This window comes from Mustela lutreola, chromosome 7 (assembly GCF_030435805.1).
Source record: "Mustela lutreola isolate mMusLut2 chromosome 7, mMusLut2.pri, whole genome shotgun sequence".
NCBI classification, from domain to species: Eukaryota; Metazoa; Chordata; class Mammalia; order Carnivora; family Mustelidae; genus Mustela; species Mustela lutreola.
Genome location: NC_081296.1, coordinates 109,440,430 through 109,460,084, shown reverse-complemented (window position 1 = coordinate 109,460,084; position 19,655 = coordinate 109,440,430). Strand labels below are relative to the sequence as shown.

At 39.9% G+C, this 19,655-nt stretch overlaps 1 protein-coding gene across 1 annotated transcript in view; it reads left to right on the top strand.

Moving 5' to 3' along the window:
- The first annotated feature begins 868 nt into the window (after nt 1-868).
- The window catches only part of ATG14 (autophagy related 14), a 37,316-nt gene continuing 18,529 nt past the window's right edge, over nt 869-19,655 (top strand). Inside the window, exons 1-4 of the mRNA XM_059182166.1 lie at nt 869-1,118; nt 13,946-14,008; nt 15,193-15,235; nt 17,920-18,001. Coding sequence (XP_059038149.1) covers nt 898-1,118; nt 13,946-14,008; nt 15,193-15,235; nt 17,920-18,001 — 409 coding nt within the window. The 5' untranslated portion in view covers nt 869-897. The remainder of the gene's footprint in view (nt 1,119-13,945; nt 14,009-15,192; nt 15,236-17,919; nt 18,002-19,655) is intronic.

Genomic DNA, 19,655 nt, shown 5'->3' with positions numbered 1-19,655 from the left:
CCCAGAGAGTCACTGGTCTAGGTAAACTGACTTATAGGCACACTTTTCTTTTTTCCTTCTGTAGTTTGGAGGCATTTTCAAACACGAATTACTCTACCTTAATCTTCCCACGCACCCTGTTTACCTCCACAGAAAGTAATTTGGAGTCATCGAATTCGGTTAAATTCTACCTAGTTCACCTTCTTTCTCAGAGCATGGCCCAGAGTAGAAGAATGTTGGACATTAATTTAAAATTCAGTTTTCAGAAAGAGAACGTTGATTTCCACGTTTAGCACGATTGTTTCCACTTGTTCGCTATTATCAGTAGAGTACTATCGGAGTACGGTTAAACGTATGATTCATCCTCCCGACTTTGGGTAGGGGCAATATCTCCATTTAACAGATAAGAACGCAAGTACAGAGAAGTTATGAATTTGACCCAAATCACAAACCTATAAAGGAGGTGGGTGAGCCCAAATACTGCCTCTCTCCACGACCCAGCCCCCTCACCCGACTTCGCTGTACTTGCAGCAAATTTAAAACCACCCATAGCGAATTAAAGAAATTCCCTTATTTTGTTCCCGTTTCCCCAGAATCCCTAGGGCACCATATTACTATTTCTTGCACGAGTTTGAGGCTTTAACTTGTAGCCTTGGCGTGAAGAAACGGATGATGACATTTTGCTTGGCTGACTCGCTCCTCTAACGTTCATCCACGCTTCGGGCAGGCTTCCCCCTCCGCAGACAGGAAGAGCAACAGCGCGACCCGCCCTCCCGGCCGCGAGCTCGGAGAGGCTGGGCAAGGGGCTCGTCGGACCCCGCCCGCGCTCTCGGCGCCTCCCCAGGCCCCTCCTCCTCGCCCAGGATGCACCTGGTTGAAAACAAAATCCCACGTGACTGGCTCTGCTCTCAGGCCATCATGGCGTCTCCCAGTGGGAAGGGAGCCCGGGCGCCGGAGGCTCCTGGCTGCGGGCCCCGGCCGCTCGCTCGGGACTTGGTGGACTCTGTGGACGACGCCGAGGGGCTGTACGTGGCTGTCGAGCGGTGTCCGCTGTGCAACACTACCCGCCGGCGGCTGACCTGCGCCAAGTGCGTCCAGAACGGCGATTTCGTTTACTTCGACGGCCGCGACCGGGAGAGGTACGGCAGCCGCCACGGCTCTATTGTTTCTTCCCTGGGTGTCTCCTACTGCTCTGCGAATGGAGGTTAGAGCCTGGGGCTCGGGTCCGGGGCCCGGAGCCCCGCGAGAGGAGAGGGAATATGGGGAGGGTAGCCGCTTTGCTCCCAGGGGTCGGGGGTGGGGACCAGAAGAGGGAAGGTTGTGGTTTCCCCACCAGCATCCTTCCCCCCAGCACCCACCTCCCCGAGAGGAGTCCAACCCTACGGTGCTCCTGGGTACTAAAGGTAAGGGATAGATGGTGACCCTGGAGGAGTTTTCCCCTATTGCTGTCATAGGGTTGGATTCTCGGCACTTTGCTGGATTTTCATTCAAAAGCTGGGTTTAACCTTTCTTTATCTTCGAAAGCACGTTCATTCTCTAGAGGAGAGACCAGGAGAGAATCAGATAACTGACTGAGGAGGATTCGGGCCATGGTGCCCTATGTCACAGCTGGACCTTGTTAGGAGACATGTTTATTCTGATGTGTTCAATAGGACTAGCTAGTTGTTCTCTTTCCCCCTCTATGCCTCCAAAGATCACTTTGGATATTAAGGCATTTGGCGATGTTTTGGCTTTATTTAAAAATCCAGACTGAGAGCCATAAGCCTTTAGTTAAGAGAATTAAATATCAAAGCATGTTTTGGCCTTGTTTTGAAACTAAACACAGAGCTAGTGGTCTCTGGTTAAGATAATTGAAAAATTAGTGTGATTAACCGCAGGATCTCAGCTTTTGTTTAGTGTCATTGACAGTAAGGTAACTTTTTGAGAGCGAAAGTTCAAGTATTCATTTACAACAGGACAGTAGGTTTTTATCTCCAACTTACTGTTGAGGACACTGCACAGTAAGTGCCTTGCCTTGGTCGCACAGATAATAAGCACAGGAACCAGAATTAAAATCCAGACAGCCTGAGTATATCGCATATCATGTACCTAACTACAGGATTGTACAATCTCTATATTTGGAGACATTTTGAGTTCCTAGTATTTCTCTCATCATAAATGCAGTTTCTCTTTTGAGTTTTGTATGGTAATTTTTTAGTTCATTACTGTGTCTCATTGATGCTCTTGATGGCTTTAGAAATTGCTGGTGTAATAAGTGATAGCTTTAAAAATTAAACCAGTTGTTTCACTATAAGACTACCAGGCACGAGATGGCAGGGTCTAACTGATGGAGTTTATCGAGGTTTGGTTCTGGCCCCAGTTCTCTATCTCTATTTTTTCCCAGATCAGCTGCCATGATTTAAATAATGGCCATGCGTTAAAGATGCCTGTCAGACTTGTATCTCCAACCCAGACCTCTTTGAGATCCAGTAAGCAGCTGCCTACTCAACATCTGTTTCTAAATTTGTAATTAAGTATCTCCATTTTAAGATTGCAAACTGAACTCATGGTTTTCCATGATAAATCTTTTCCTCCCATGCTCAGCCCAACCCAGTAAATGGTAGCTTATATTGTTCTTTGATACAGGTCAGAAAAACCTCCTAGCCTTCCTTGACTTCTTTCTTAACACCACCATATCTAATTCTGTCAAGAAATCCTGTTTGCTCTTTAAAACCTATCTAAATCTGACCCTTTCACTATTTCCTGGTTTGATCCACGAGAGGAATATTGCTTCTTGAGTTTCTGCTTCTACCCTTGCTCCCTTATAGTGTAATTTCCATCTTGCAGCTGAAGTAACACCACTCCTCTACTCTACAAATCTTTGATCTTGCAAGGGTTTTTGTTTTACCCAAAGTAAAAAAAAGGTGAAATCCTTAACAGAAGTTCCATATTGTCTGTTCCCTTCTGATTTCTTTTTTCCCTTACCTACTCTGCTGTACTACCCTGGCCTCCCTGCCAGTCTTCAAACATATGAAGAACACTCCTGCCTAAGGGCCAGGGCAGTCTTACTCACACTGCCAAGAGCTGTTTTCTCCCAGAAATCTTCAGGGCTGCTTCCTTTGTATACTTCAAACCTCAACTCATATGTTAGAGAAGCTCTCTCTAACCATTTAATTAAAATTGTAACCTCCTTTCCCACCTGCTTTGTTGTCTTCCATAGCACTTAGCACTCTCTTATGGTTTACATGTCAATTTGTCTACCCCCCCACACTCCAGTGGTGGAAGCTGTAGGAAGACAGAACTACATCAGTTTTGTACTCTCTTGTACCTTCACATGTTAGAATTAGTAAAGATTTATTGAATAATTGAATGACACTACCCCTTTTTCCTAAACTTAGTCTGATCCTAAGCTATTTCATGATTATCCATCGTCATCTATTTGTTACTAAAGCCAGAAACCTGGGAGTTATTCTAGACTTTCCCTTTTTTCTTATCCCATGTCTTTAAGTCATTGGCAGGGCTAATTTGATTTGCTCCAAAACAGGTCTCGGTTTGGTTTGCTTCTAGTCCAGACAAATACCATTTCTTTCCTGATGCCTTATTGGTTTCCTTTCATTTACTCATATAACTCCTCCACACAGCAGCCACAGAAATGTAAATCAGATAATGTCACAGTTTTGTTTAAATTTCTTGGTGGCTTTCCACTGCACTTAGAATAAAAAATTCAAGCTCCTTACTGTGGCATATAAAGTTTTATTTGATTTGTCTTCTGCTTATCTTCTAACTTTGGCTGTAAGTTTGGATTCATGTTGCATTGAATTGAATCCACACTCCACCACTTGCTATGTGATTTTGAACAAGTTTCTTAATCTCTCCTATGCTTGTTTAGGTCCTTTTGAAAATGGGGAGGGAAACTCTAACTTCATAGGTTTGGTAATGATGATGTAAGAGTGTGCATTAAAGTACTTAGCATGATGTCTAGCATATATTAAGTGCTCAGAAAATAAACTCATGCCATGTTCCTTCATACTTCTCTGTAGTCAGAAACCTTCTATCAGATCCTCAAATATACAAAACTTTTCCACCACTGGGCCTTTTCCCTTGCTGTTCCTTGTGCCCGAACACTTTCCCTTCCGATTGCCACTTTGTCTTTCAACTCTCACCTTAAATGTAACTTAGTCAGCAAGGCCTGCCCTGACCTTCAGTAAGATATATGCCCACTTCCATCTCCCCTCCGCCATGCCGTCATTTTCTGTTGCAATACTCTGTTCTTTCATGGTACTGAGCATGATACATGATGTTATTTATTCAGGGAAGATACCTGCCTCCAGAATGCAGTTCCGTGACAGTGTGGATTCTGATTTTTTTCAGTCAGATCACTGGTGCTGAGTGTGGCAGCCGAGGGTAGCACATGGTAGGCATATTGTTGAAAGAGTGGCAAAGGCAATACCACTTTCAAAACTGAGATCAAAATTTTTTGCTAAATCTGAACATTAAAGTGAATTTTCAGAAGAGGGGTTTGCAATCATGGATTTCTTTTTCTGACCAAGCAGACAAATGAAGAGCAAATACCAGAATCATCCAGAATTTTTAGAGATAAAAAAGAAACTTTAGGGTTCTGCCCATCCCGCTTCACTTCATTCTCCATCTTTCCCCTTTCCCAACTGTGCATTCCTTAATTCCTTAATAAGTGGAATGTTTTGTGTGGTTTTTTGTTGTTGTTGTTGTTCCGCAGAACAGTGCCCAATATCCAGTAGGATGTAAGAATCTCTTAAGACCCAGGACCACTGTCCTAATTGTGAAATGATTTTTAATGTGTTCTCAGTGGGCACAGCTATCTGCACAAAATACCCTGGCAAGTTATAGAGGAGAAAGGTCTCTTACTCTCCAGGCATTACACTTAATACTAATAAGCCTTAAGTTGTGCAGGTCATAGCTTGATTTTGAAATATTCCCCTGTTCTCAGTATTTTTTTCTTTTTTTTTTTTTTTAAGATTTTATTTATTTATTTGACAGAGAGAGAGATCACAAGTAGACAGGGAGGGGGGGAAGCAGGCTCCCCACAGAGCGGAGAGCTCGATGTAGGGCTCGATCCCAGGACCCTGAGACCATGACCTAAGCCGAAGACAGAGGTTTAACCCACTGAGCCACCCAGGCGCCCCCTGTTCTCAGTATTTATGAAAAATTTTGTATTCTCTGCTTTGCTGCCTTCAGTCTCTCATACTCTGTAAGAAGCCCCTCACTAGCTTCGGGAAAACACTTAGATATAGAATGTGGACACTACAGCACGGTTGGAAAACCCTTGTTTAACCTCCGATTTCTTTTTGGTAAATTAGCCGGATTAGCTGTGCCTCTGTGGATCTTGGATGCAATGATGTGTATCAGAGTTCTTATAAATTTATTTTTTCAGTCTTCATTAATAGACTAGCTGAATGTAAAGGTTCTAATAGTTTAGCAGTTCAGAGAAAATTAGATATCAACAGTCTACCTCACAATAGTTAGTTCCTTTGACTCCTAAATAGGGAACATGGGTCTTCACATAATTTTGTGGACTGAACGAGTTTGGCAGATAGATTGATTGAAGAATATCTAAATGAATATTTTATTATTGTTGTTCAGTGGGAAGATTTATAATAATGGTATCCTCACCAACACTCTCCTGTCCTCATCTCCCACTTTGGCCCCATTCCTAAAACAATACCCACTTTCTTCTCTGATTTTTATCTGCCTCTTGTATACTTCTTTAAGAGATGAAGAGGAGTGATACTAAGCAGCCCTCTCAACACAGTCTTATGTGAATTTTGATTAACGTTTTAAAATTACAGTGCTTTTTACTGGAACATAATTTTTGGATTTACATTTATTTGACACCAAAAATAATACTGTTACCCAGTAGATAACTGACAAGTTAAACTAATCTTTCCACTCAACCCATAAAGTGAATGATAAGTGTAGGAATGAGATGGGGAACATAATCTGAGGATAATCAGAGACTGTAGCATCCCCAAAAGTCCGCCTGCTGGTTTAGGAACCAGTTATTTTAACTCATGGATCAGAAAAGAAAGACATTTATAAGCATATGAATATTGCTTTTTTTTTTTTTTTTAAAGATTTATTTATTTATTTATTTGACAGAGAGAAATCACAAGTAGGCAGAGAGGCAGGCAGAGAGAGAGAGAGGAGGAAGCAGGCTCCCTGCTGAGCAGAGAGCCCGATGCGGGACTCGATCCCAGGACCCTGAGATCATGACCTGAGCCGAAGGCAGCGGCCTAACCATTGAGCCACCCAGGCGCCCATGAATATTGCTTTTATAAGTAGGTTTTCAGAAATGATGGAGAATTATCTTCACTTAGGACTTTTAAGAGTATATGTTACACTTTTACCAGAAAAATACAGGTGCTAAATAAATTGGGTGGTGGGATATAAGACAAGCAGAAAATTTTAAATGTTATTAAAGATTTCAAAGGGACGACTCATCCAATGTCCACAAATTATTCTTTTTTTTTTTAATTTAATTACTTATTTTAGAGAGCAAGGGAAGAGGCAGGGAGCGAGGGGGAAGGAATCTCAGGCAGACTCCCTACTGAGTACAGAGCCAGACCCCAGGCCGGATCTCACCACCTTGAAATCATGACCTGAGCTGAAATCAAGAGTCGGACACTTAACCGACTGAGCCACACAGGTGCCCTCCCATCTCCACCCAGAATTATTCTTCAGATATTTCTGTTCTCCAGATCTTTTTGGTTGTCAGTTGACGTAGCCTATAAGAATCTACTGTCTTGAGAATTCAGTTCCAAGCCCACATTTGAATACCCTATTCAGTTTGTCAACCTCTCTTCTCTTTATGACTGTGTCCTTCAGGAAGGAACTCAGCTGCCATCCCGTGAAGCTTAGTAATTGTGTTTATACCAACATATGTACGTCTGCTAAGAAGATAGCAGTTTCTGTTTTAGTCGGTATCAGTGGCTACTCTTATCATTATGCCTTCTAGAATTTGTAAAAGGCTTTCACATTTATGATCTCATTTGTTCCCTACCTCAAACCCATGAGTTATGAACCTATTTTTAACATGAGGAAATAGAGTATTTGTATCTTTATTTACTCCTGGGCTCTCTCTGCTAATTCTTAAACTCGCTTTCAGTTCTGAACTATATTTTTATATATGTAGTTCAGTTTAATACATTAGTGAGATTAAGTACAAAAATCACTCATTGCAATGAAGAAAAAGGGAAACTAGCATATGTTATGTACAAACTTGCCTGTACCTTAATGCCTTAATGTTCACATTTATCTTATTTAATCCTTGTAACCAAGTAGGATAAGCCTTGTTCCTGTTTTATGAGTGAGGAAACTAAGCAGTGCTTTGTTTCTATTTTCTTTTAATGACTTACCCTTCATTCCTGCCAGGAGAGTATATTTTTATCCTATTTTCTCATATTCAAAGTAGTCTAACATGATAAAAGAACCATCCTGATAAGGATCATGTTGTTGTTGTTGTTTTTCATATTGCATTTGTCTGTAAACCTTCCTCAGGCATACCCTTGTATGCCTAAGAAATTTAAGGAAGAAAAATTTGATGACTAGGAATTCTTACCATGTTAGTATCCTTTTTTTTTTTAAAGATTTTATTTATTTTTTTGACAGAGATCATAAGTAGGCAGAGAGGCAGGCAGAGAGAGAGAGGGGAAGCAGGCTCCCCACCAAGCAGAGAGCCTGATGCAGGGGCTCGATCCTAGGACCCTGAGATCATGACCTGAGCCCAAGGCAGAGGCTTAACCCACTGAGCCACCCAGGCGCCCCCATGTTAGTATCTTAATTGAAGAAATATTTAGTTCTCTAACCGTCTCTGCTTACATAAGAGAGAGATCAGTGCTCTCACTGCCTTATTTCTAGAACCAGAAATTACCATTAATTCTTCTAACAAACCTGTGCCCAAATCAGAGATGGGGAATCTTCTCCACTTTCAACCTAAAAACTGTTAGTACTTATTTCCCCCTTTTAAATTTAAGGACCCCAAGGACTATTACCTGACTCAGGAGACCCAAGAACTTAAGTACTTTTAGGGGATTATGTATATATTTTTATGGTAATATATGATCCTCTGAGGAGAAGCACGAGAAATTTTGATTGATTGGTATCTTTCTTTTTCTGACTGTAGATGGACATGTCATTATTGTAGAAAACTAAAATACAGAAATCCCTAAAGAAGGATAATTTTACCCATATTTTTGCAGCTCTGTTAATAATTTGTTATATTTCCTTCCAGACTTGTTGATCTGCATGTGTATGTGTGTGCTTACAGATTTTTTTCATTTGGAGAATAAAATATATACATGCCATGTGTATGGTGTGTTGTACCTTTTTTTTTTTTTTTTAACTCAACATCTCATAAACTTATCTTCAAAAATACTATAATCTCCTGCATGGCAATATAGTATCATTTGATAAATTGTCCTATTGGACATCAAAGTTGTTTCCAATTTTTGCTATTATGACCGATTTCATGATTGGTGCCTTCAGATATAAATTTTCCTCCTCATCTCTGATCTGTTTCTTTGAACTGCATTAACTGGTTCAAAGGGTTTAATATTTTTAAGGCTCTCAACTCCACATTTGAAATGTTATTATTTCTTTCCTGCTTTTCTTAAAATCCATTAGTGTTTGTCTCTTAGACTTTTCTCTTGCCATATTCTTGGGCACAAAGTAAACTTATGTTGCTAGGATGAGGGCAAGGACAGGGCAAGCAGGTGGAGAGATTAGTTATTTTAGGAAAGGACATGCTTAGGACATAGTAAGTACTCAATTTGTGGGTGTTATGAGGATGTTATCACCTAGACTTAATAGCCGAATTAATGAAAGGGATCCCTGATAGAGTACACAGCCTGGTGCTGGTTTTCTGGTGGTATGGAGCAGATTTGTGTGAATAATCCAGCCTGTGGATAGAGCCACTCAGTTGCCTGTGATTGTGGCCCTGAAACAGTGTAGAGAGAGAGGGCTCACACTCCTAGCTGACGCCTCAGCAGCAGCAGCACACCCCTAACCCTGTTACCCTGCCTGCTGTGTTGAAATGCTTTCATGCAGGACAAATTAGCTCTTTGTCTTGTGAAACGGCAGAATTCCCTCTGCCTGTCATGTCTTCCTTCCCTTCTCAGGGCTGGCTCTAACCCATCCCCAAGTCAGCCCAGACAGGCATGATGCCTTGAGCTGGGCTGTGTGCCGATGCTGGGACCACCCCCGTACTGTGGGACCACCAACCCCTATTCTCCTCTGTCTCCACTGCAGAGGAGTGGAGAACTGTTTAAAAGTTAGGGGAACTTTTTAAAAGTTAGTTTAAGGGAGTACTTTTTCTTTTTTTTTTAAGATTTTATTTGTTTGACACAGAGAAAGCACAAGCAGGAAGAACGGCAGATAGGAAAGGAAGAAGCAGACCCCCTGCTGAGCAGGGAGCCCAATGTGGGGCTCAATCTCAGGACCCCAGGATCATGACCTGAGCCAAAGGCAGTTGCTTAACCCACTGAACCACCCAGGTTTGCCCAAGGGAGTACTTTTTTAATGGGGGGGGGGGGAGGATCATAGTTGCAAAGTATGGGAGAATTTAGGAGACAAAGTCCATTTAAGGAAGTACTTTTTTTAGGGAAAAAACTATGCTACATGTGGAGGATTTTTGGTAAATACAAGGCATTTTTAAATTGGGAGAGAAAATCTGGTATTGTAAAATCCCCAGAGCCTTGTACAGTTTCACTGGCAGATTCCCTTCAGGAATCAGCCCAAAACTAGAGCCATTCGACAATAGCAAAAGAATTGCTAAATGTATCTGCATAAGAGTTTGAAAAGTTCTGTAGAGCAGAAACACACTTTGGTCAGAAAGCAAAGTGAGAAAAATTAATTTCAAGATGTTGGAAAGAAAAATGGCTAATTTTCCTAATAATCCTTAAAAAAGCTACAGAAAAATGAACAAGAGACACGGGAACAACAAAAGAAAAGTAGCCAATAAGGTAGGAAAGGGCATTCAACATTTCTAAAGTGAAATAAAAGCAAAAAGACGGATTATGATCTTTGGGGGAGGAGGGGGGAGGCTGGTCAGCTTAGCAAAGACTAAAAAGTGTGCAATTTGGAGAGAGTGAGATACTCAATGTTGGTGGGGTTGTAAATTATATGAAATGATTCTGAGGAAATTTAAAGATAACTGCCAGAATTTTGTATGTAAATACCTGACCCAGCAGTTTCTTTTATTAATAGGAATTTCTGAGAAACCTAAAAGCTTTTAAAGATTTGTGCACTAGGATGTTCACTTATAACATTACTGATAATAGTGAAAATTTTGAAGTGATGCCAATGTTCATCAATAGGAGTTCACATAAATAAATTATAGGATGTTCATTCACTGAAATTCTGTGTATTGTTGAAGAATGGAATTAGTTGGTATGTCCCGACATGGAAAAGGACACAAGATATTTTATGTGATAAACCTTACTTTTGGAAGATAGTACATAAAATATTCCTTTCCTCCCCACCTTTTTTTTTTTCTTTTTTTTTGGTAAAATATGTATCCTTAAACCTAGTTTGGGGGCTCATGGTTGGCTCAGTGGGTTAAGCATCTGCCTTTGGCTCAGGTCATGGTCTCAGGGTCCTGGGATCGAGCCCCGCATCGGGCTCCCTGCTCAGTGCAAAGTCTCCTTCCTTTCCCTCTGCCCTTCCACTTCTATTCTCTCTCTCTCTCTCTCAAATGAGTAAATAAAAGCTTTAAAGAAAATCTAGTTTGAATCGGATGACTGCATTAATCTTTCTATTTCTTGGAAACCCTATTGAGAAAGCACAGAATTGTGGAACGAATTTATCTTTCCATGAGTAGGGGGACAGAGAATGCAGAGAATGGATGAGTGTGCAGATGAGCTGTCAAAATGCTGACTCACCACATTCCTTGACCTCATCTGCTGTTTAGCTTTGTGAACACCACCTATTTTTAATCTCCTTCATGAAGAATACCATTACTCATGATGTGGTTGATACAGTAGGAATGGTTATCTTTTGTTTATTATCCCTGATGGTGACTGTATGTTTACATTTTAAGTTGGTTTGTTTTTAATGAAGCCCAAGAGAACCAGCTCAGTGTAAAGCTGGATAGGGTTGTTTGTCATTCCAGTTCACTGTAGTGCCGAGTGGCATTTCTACAACAGATCTGAGGGAGAGCTTTTATAGCCTTTAAAAACAAGATTTTGTCTTCCATGTCAGTCTTTGTTTGCCTGGTTTGATGAGTCTTGTGAGTTCATCACTTCCTTCAGGTTATCAGAACGTGAATCACCTTATTGCATCAGTGAGGTAGAAGTAAATACCACATTAGTTTCTCACTTTTGATATGTGGAGATGGAAGCACGTAACAGTATGTCAAGGAATACACAGCTGCAGAATATATAATTAGATTTATTGATCTTCGGACAGATGTTTTGTTGTAAGTTGCCTGATAAAGTCATGGATGAATCTATGAGTTTGTCTCAGTTCCACACTGGTTTCTGAGTGTTCTGCTGCTTCATGCAGTTCCTACCTTACCACGCTGGTGTTGTGTATCTATGCTGCTCAGTGAGATACTCCCAGCCATGGGTGCTAGCTAAGTGTGGTTAGTGGAATGGAGGAACTGAATTTTTTAAAATTTTTTTTACTTATTTGACAACGAGAGAGAGAGCACAAGCGGGGGGAGTGGCAGGCAGAGGGAGAGGAGAAGCAGTCTCCCCCACTGAGCAGAGAGCCCAATGGGGTATTCGATCCCAGGACCCTGGGATCATGACCTGAGCCAAAGGCAGCCTCTTAACCCACTGGGCCACCCAGGAACTGAATTTTTAATCTTATTTTAATTTAGTCACTCAAGTATATAATACCACTTGATTTGCTTTTTTGTTTGTTTAACATACATTATACATTTTCAGTGACTACCTATTAAATGGTAGGGTCATAATTAGAATATTTTATCCCTCCCATTTTTTTTCTCTTTTTAAAATTGAAGTACAATTAACTTAGAGTGTTAAATTAATTTCAGGCGTACTGTACAACACAGTAATTTGACACTTCTATATGTTACTCAGTGCTCACCACAGTAAGTGTGGTCACCATCTGTCACATACACCATACAGTGTTATTACAATATTGTTGATTATGTTCCCTATGCTATACTTTCCATCTCTGTGACTTATTTCCTGAATAACTGGAAGTTTGTCCCTCTTAATCCCCTTTATCTATTTTGCTCTCCCCTCTCCCACCTCCCCTCTGGCAACCACCAGTTATATATAGTTCAGTATTTTCTTGTTTGTTTTGTTTAGATTCTAGACATAAGTGAAATCATACGGTATTTGTCAGACTGACTAATTTTACTTAGCATAATACCTTCTAGGTCTATCCATGTGGCCCCAAATGGCAAAGTCTCATTCTTTTTTCTTGGTAACATTCTATCATATATATTTACCATGTCTTCTTTATCCATCCCTTCCATTTTGAAGTAGGTATCTTAGGAAATGTTTCAAAAATGGGGTTTTAGAAATATTTTAGACTGCTATTAGTCTGGACCATTTTAAGGAAGTAATTTCTAGGTTTGTTACTATTCTGTTAAATATTTAGTTTTCATTTAGGCTAAGAATTTGGGAGACTGCCAGAAACCTAATCTTGGACACCATACTATGTTACTATAGCATATGGCATTATCATGTGTTTTTTAAATAGCGAGCCACTGTTAGCTTGTTTAAAAGTCAGCTGCATGATGTTAGTCATATATTTTATATATATATATATATATATATTTTTTTTTAATGCAGATCCCTGTTAGGCAACAGGCCGCATTTTAGGTACTCATAGCACATGTGACCGGTGGCTCTCTTAGTAGCACAAATCTAGAAGATCTGAATGTCACTGTTCATCACCTTCAGCTGGTTGACATTTCTGGAACACAGTACTTAACAAACGTAGAATACATATTCTTTCAAGTACACAGGATACTTTTCACCAGGGCAGACCAGATGCAAGGCCCTAAGATACTCTGAAATCAAAAGATTGAAATCTCACAGAGTATATTCTGTGACCACGTCAGAAAGTGGAAAACAGTTAACAAGTTACCTAGAAAAGCCCTCTATCTGGAAATTAAGCACTATACTTCTAAATAACTTAGAGGTCAAGGAGGGAATTACTGGAAAATCAGGAATTCCAAACTAAAGGATATGAAAATATACCCTATCAGACACTTTGGGGTTTAGCTAACACAATACTTTAGCTAACACAATATACTAAATGTATAACTTTATATGGTTATAATTAAAAGGGAGAGGCTTAAAATGAATGATCTAAGTTTTTGTCTTAAACTGCACAAAGGAAAAAAGGACTAAACCCCAGTTAAGGTAACAGGAAGAAAAGGATAAGAGGAGAAGACTGTAGAGAAAATGAACTACAATGTGGTATCTCTTCGTTTTGATAACTTGTACTCAGTAACTTGTTAGCCCATAAGGATCAGCAATAAAATTAGTAAGAAAAAAAAAAAAAACCAACAGTGTACTTGAAAAATTATAAGTAACCAATTTATAGGTAAGATAAGGATTGAATTAAACTAAATAATTAAAATCATATTTATGTGAGAAGCTTCAATTTCTTTGAACGCAGATTCATTCTAGTGCTCTGATGTGCCTGTTTTGGAAGATAATTTAATCTGGGTGGGGTGAGGGGGTAGCTTCTAGACATATTTTATAAACCATGAAAGAATTTTACTGATTGAACCAGCCAGGCACCCCTGAACCCGTGCAAGTATTTTAAAGCTGAGAATTTGAACTTCGTTTTAAAATGAGCAAATGGTGTAAGCAGCTGTGTGCACACCCCCTTGAGAAGACGTGTGTTGACCGTCAGGACCCTGGCATCTCCAGAAGAGTGTGGAAGTGATTGGCTCTTAGGAATTTGTATAATCTACTGAACTGGAAAAAATGAACATTTAATAAAATATTACACTTTTTTCTTATAGGTTTATAGACAAGAAAGAAAGGTTAAGCCAACTTAAGAGCAAGCAAGAAGAATTTCAAAAAGAGTGAGTTTCCCTTTTGCTTTTCTCTTGTCACCGTGTGGTTTAATTCAGTGCTATGGTATGCAGACACATGGACGGCTGACTTGTCGAATTTAGGACACAGTCTCAAAGTGGGGAAGAACAGTGCCTCTGGGAGAAGCAAAATAGAGATTCTCAAGTTCCTGGAAATCATTGAGATCAGACCCAGTCCCTTTGCTCAGTGACTAGACCCATGAGCAAGACCCCTGGCCCAGATAACTGATGTGCGGCAAGTGGGTCTAGAGCAGGCAGACAAGTGATAGTTCCTGTAAGACGTCACGCCTTCCATTTTCTGGATCAGCATTTTCCTAAGCATGGTCTTGGTATCAAGACCATCAGAATTTGTTAGCTGAGGTAACAGTTTAAAATGCAGATCCTTGATCTTCTACCGTCAGCTGTTCTGTGGTCTGGAGGAGAAGGCCCTGGAATCTGCCCCCCTGACGAATCCCACCCGCTGATTTGAGCATCGTCCGTAGAATCTTCTCTCCCAAACTGACCTAGTCGCTGTTCTCCAGATGCACCCCAGGTCTCTGAAAACATCTGTGAGCAGATTAAAATTTTCTAAGATGCCCTGCGTTACAGAACCCTGCTTAGATTTATTTGTCATTTCTCTAACCTAATCACAGAAACTTTTATTTCTTCCATAGAGCACTTCAGTCCACAGAACAGATTTTTACAGATGCCGGCTTGTGCCATTTCTTTGATAACTGAGCATCACATTTTAGATTATGAATTCTCTTGTAACTGTTACTGTTAATAAATGTGACTGATAGAAATTACTGATTATGACTGAGGACAAAGGCTCTTGCTATTACTAGAAATTGTAAATGTTTACAGAAAGGTTCTCGGCAGCATTAAAAGTGCAAAGAGAAGGAAATGAGAAAAAAATAGAGAATTTGGAATTTGGAAAACATTTTTATTTTTTATTTTTCTAAAGATTCTATTTTTAAATGATCCCTGCACCCAGTGTGGGGCTCAGCCTCACAACCCCAAGATCAAGAGTTGCATGCTCCACTGACTGAGCTGGCCAGGGACCCCCTGGAAAACGTTATTAAGTGCTTGAGTCTCACTTTGGTATTTTCAGACATTTTTAAGAACTTACTTTAAAAAAATGTTGATTTTACATTTTTGAGCTTCACAACATTTATTATTGTCTTTTCTCTGTGCAGAGTGTTAAAAGCTATGGAAGGAAAATGGATAACAGATCAGTTGGTAAGCTGTAAGAAGTATTTAAATAATAATATTCTTTATACTTGACGTTACATGCTTTTCAGTTGGTGGTGCTTAGAATATCACTTTGAATTTAACTTTATTTTAATCATTTTTTGGCAGCCCTCTATTTGAATATATTTGTAGTGTGGGCTCTCAAATATTTTATCTAGATGCCAAACACAGAGTACTGGCAATTAATTATAGAGCCATTATAAAGGGTAAGTACAAAGTCTGATATTGACATAGGAATACAAGAATGACGAACTATCCTTTTTGGAAAAACTTACTCATTGTAAACATACACTCCCTATACAGATTGATGATTAAATGTGAAAAGTAAACTCATAAAAATATTAAAATATGGGAGAGTATTTATAAATGTAACCTACTGATGAACAGACCTTTATAAGCCATAAAGGAAAACATCTTCACAGACTGCATAAAAGTTTTAAAGTTCTGTATGTTGAAAACTCTAGGCAAAATGAACATAACTGGGAAAAAATGAGTATAGCATATAAAAATAAGAGGTTCAGGGGAGGGTATGTGATATGGCTAGTGCTGTGAAGTATGTAAGCCTGATGATTCATAGACCTGTACCCCTGGGGCAAATAATACATTATATGTTAATAAAAACAATTAATTAAAAAAAGAAAATAAGGAGTTCAATTGATAACACTTTTATTCCGTGTTGGTGTGAGTATACATCGATGTATTTGGTTGGAGAACAAGTTGGTGATTTGTTGGGGTGTTTATGGTTTTTTTCTCACACATGTGGTATTTTCGGCAGGTTTCCTCCTAAGAAAATACATGAAGGCAGAGATTAATGGATAAAGAAACTGATTGACCAGAGTGTGGGTAGTGATCCATAAATATCTTAAAAGCTCATTAAACAGGATGAGATAACTGATACTGTGTAGCTGTTCAAAAGAATCCGCAGTCCATAAGTATTGATATGGAGTGATATCCAAGAGTTTTCTAATGATAGAGCAAACAAAAAGTAGGCTAGGATAAAGTATGATTCCCTTTGTGTGTGTGTTTTGAAAAATCTGAAATCCAAAAAATCTGAAAAGAGGGGTGCCTGGGTGGCTCAGTGGGTTAAGCCTCTGCCTTCAGCTCAGGTCATAATCTCAGCATCCTAGGATCAAGCCCCGCATTGGGCTCTCTGCTCAGTGGGGAGCCTGCTTCCTCCCCTCTCTCCTCCTGCCTCTCTGCCTACTTGTGATCTTTCTCTCTGTGAAATAAATAAATCTTTTTTTTTTTTTTTTTTTTTTTTTTTTTTAAAGATTTTATTTATCAGAGAGAGAGAGAGAGCAAGCACAGGCAGACAGAATGGCAGACAGAGGCAGAGGGAGAAGCAGGCTCCCTGCGGAGCAAGGAGCCCGATGTGGGACTCGATCCCAAGACGCTGGGATCATGACCTGAGCCGAAGGCAGCTGCTTAACCAACTGAGCCACCCAGGCGTCCCAATAAATCTTTTTTTTAAAAAAAATTAAATTAAATTAAAAACAATAAAAATCTGAAAACATACATATCAAAGTTTAGTTGAGATTACCCCTGAAGGAGTCCAGTTTGTGATCGCTTTATTTTTTCTCTTCTGTGATGTTTAATTTTTTTTTCACAATAAGCATCATTCATCATTTTTAAATACTTGGAGTTGCCAAAACAAAATACACTGTATGGGAAAAGACTATTTATAAAGAATCCCATCCCCATTTTTCTAAATTCCATGTACTGTTTTCTAATTTTTCTATCAAAAATGTCAGTATTGCTTCTTGAAGACTAATACTGTTTACAAGTGAGGACGTCTTCTGGCTGTTTCATCTTTGAGTCAGTCCACGGGGTCCCATGGGTCTGTTCTCAAGTGTCCCTCCAGGGAGGGTGGCACTTCGTACCTGCGGCAGCTCTGCAGTCTGCTCTGTCTTGTACTGTCAGGCTCCTTAGGCCGGCATTAAACACCATAAATATTTGAATGCTGTTTTAAGCTTTTAATTATCCACATTTATAGAGGCATTATAGAATAGGTAATCCTACTTTTTAACTGACTACTAGGTTGCATTTTTACTGATCTTTTATTTCGTCTTGGGGGAGAAAACCTTCTGTTTTTATTGAAGTTTTGATTATTTTGCTAGTAATAATTGTGTATTGTGTTAGTGAGATAATACAGTGATGTTAATGTTCTCCTTAGTAAACAGCATGAAGAGTTTAGAGCAGTGCAGCCGTAGAACTTTCTGTGGTGATGCAGATGTTCTGTGTCTTAAGCCACCAGTATGGTAGCCATTAGCCACATGTGGCGTTGAACACTTGACCTGTGGGTAGTGTTGAGTAGGAACTGAATTTCATATGACTTTTAAATAGCCACATGTGGTCACTAGCTGTATATTGGACAGAGCAGGTTAAGAGCATATACTTTGCCATTTTTTCTCTGTCCTCATTAACACACAAAAGAACTATGTGTATTTCTTTCTCTCTGTCTTAATTTCCAACCAGCTTCTGCACTGAACCAGAATAACACTTTGTTTTTTCATAATCCACTGTAGCCACAAAAGTTATAATAAATATATTGGTCTTTTCTTCATTATGTTTTCTAAGATATGCCTCAAAATAATGGTGATCCTAGGTTGATAATCCTATTACTCATAAGAGACCAACATTTGTGATATTTTTTGCATACTTTTTTTTTTAAGAGATGGAAAATAATGTCCTGCAAGATGAGGATTGAACAGCTGAAACAAACAATATGTAAAGGGAATGAAGAAATGAAAATAAGTAAGTAATCTGTCCCCCTTCTTCTAGACCTAATAAAGGGCTAGTGTGGAATGTCATTGGCTTCATAAGCTAGAGAGACAGAAGTGGGGGGGAGGCAACAGCAACCTGGAAAGGTTTCCTACTTGCTTCTCTTATCAAGCATTTGTATAAGAATTTTAAGTAAATATTTTCACAAATACCTGTATTTTATATACACACATACACACAAATATAATGACGTTTGAATAAAGTACTTTTCTCAATTAAAAAGGTTAAGGAATACATATTTCCCATTCGCCTTTGCTAACAGGAAGCTTGGTACTCAGTTATAATTACTAGTTCACTCCAGAACCACAGAATATTGGCTTTTTCTCTTCATTAGTGAGTCTCATGTACATTTCAGTCTGTATTATTCTTACATTGTATTAGGTAGCTCATCCTTCATCGTAAATGGTTGTCAGATTTTAGGAGAGTCCTCTTAGAAACCCTGTGTCCTTAGACGTATCCTGTCTGTTTCTGAAGATCATTGTTTAAAGTTCAGAGTGAGTCACCGTCATGCCTTATGACTCCCTTTCTTGTCTGCTTGTGCTTTCAGAAGCAAGTATTTTATAGTGGTATGTAATAGAGCAAAAGCTTCCTTTGAAAATGTTTGTCCTCATAAAGGGCTCCTGTGGAGTTTCACAGGATTAGTCAGCCCGAGAGGAGGGCCGCGTGGGGAAGAGCTGCTCAGAACCACACACAGCCGGTTACCCACGGAGCTTTGCCTGCGCCTCCGGAGGCTCTGGTTCAGCAGCAGTGTAGCAGCCTATGACTGACCCCTCTCTCCCCATCCTCCCGTGATGCTCACATGTGCTCGCAGGTGTCTGTGACCGTCCTGGAACTGCTGGATTCACTGAGTTTGTGCCTCGCCTGATGAGCAAGTTTAAATCTTTGATGAGCTGAATTTCACAGATTCCTAACTCCCCAAAACAAAACGACCACCACAGAAAAGATTTGGCCCTAGAGCAGTGGACCCTGTGAGAGTGCTTCCCATCCCTACAAATCCTCAGTCACCTCTTGATGCTTGTACAATTTAGAGAGAGAATCCTGGGACCCACCTTGGATGTAGGAAGTTCAAGTCTCATGCGTGGGGCCGGGGTCAGTGGTTCTCAAACTGTCTGTAGTAAAAGACCATTTTCTCCCTCTCTGATTTCTCATCTGTCATAAATTGATCCCAGTACTTTTGTAAAATACCATAAAATGCTAGGAAAATGATTGCACACTTGAATGGTATGTCCGTGTCATATTGCCATGTCAGAGAGAAATGTTGCTGAGCTTACTCTGTATTTCTGTACCTCTCTTGTCTGACTGGTGAAAGTTTACTGACGGGCCCAGATCCAGGGGCCACACTTTGAGTAGTACTATTCTGGGTGGCACTGATGACTTACGAAGGGATGGGAACCACTGCTCTTTAGAACATAAATGCAGTCTAGTTGCCACCCTTTAGACGAGACTCAGACAATTCTGCAAACAATTTTAGGGGAGTTCATGAATTCCAGAAGCTATGCATGGTCTCAAGTCCACAGATGAAGAGCTTGTTACTCAGCAAATAGTATTTCTTAAATACATATTTCCCATTCGCCTTCGCTAACAGGAAGCTTGGTACTCAGTTATAATTACTAGTTCACTCCAGAAC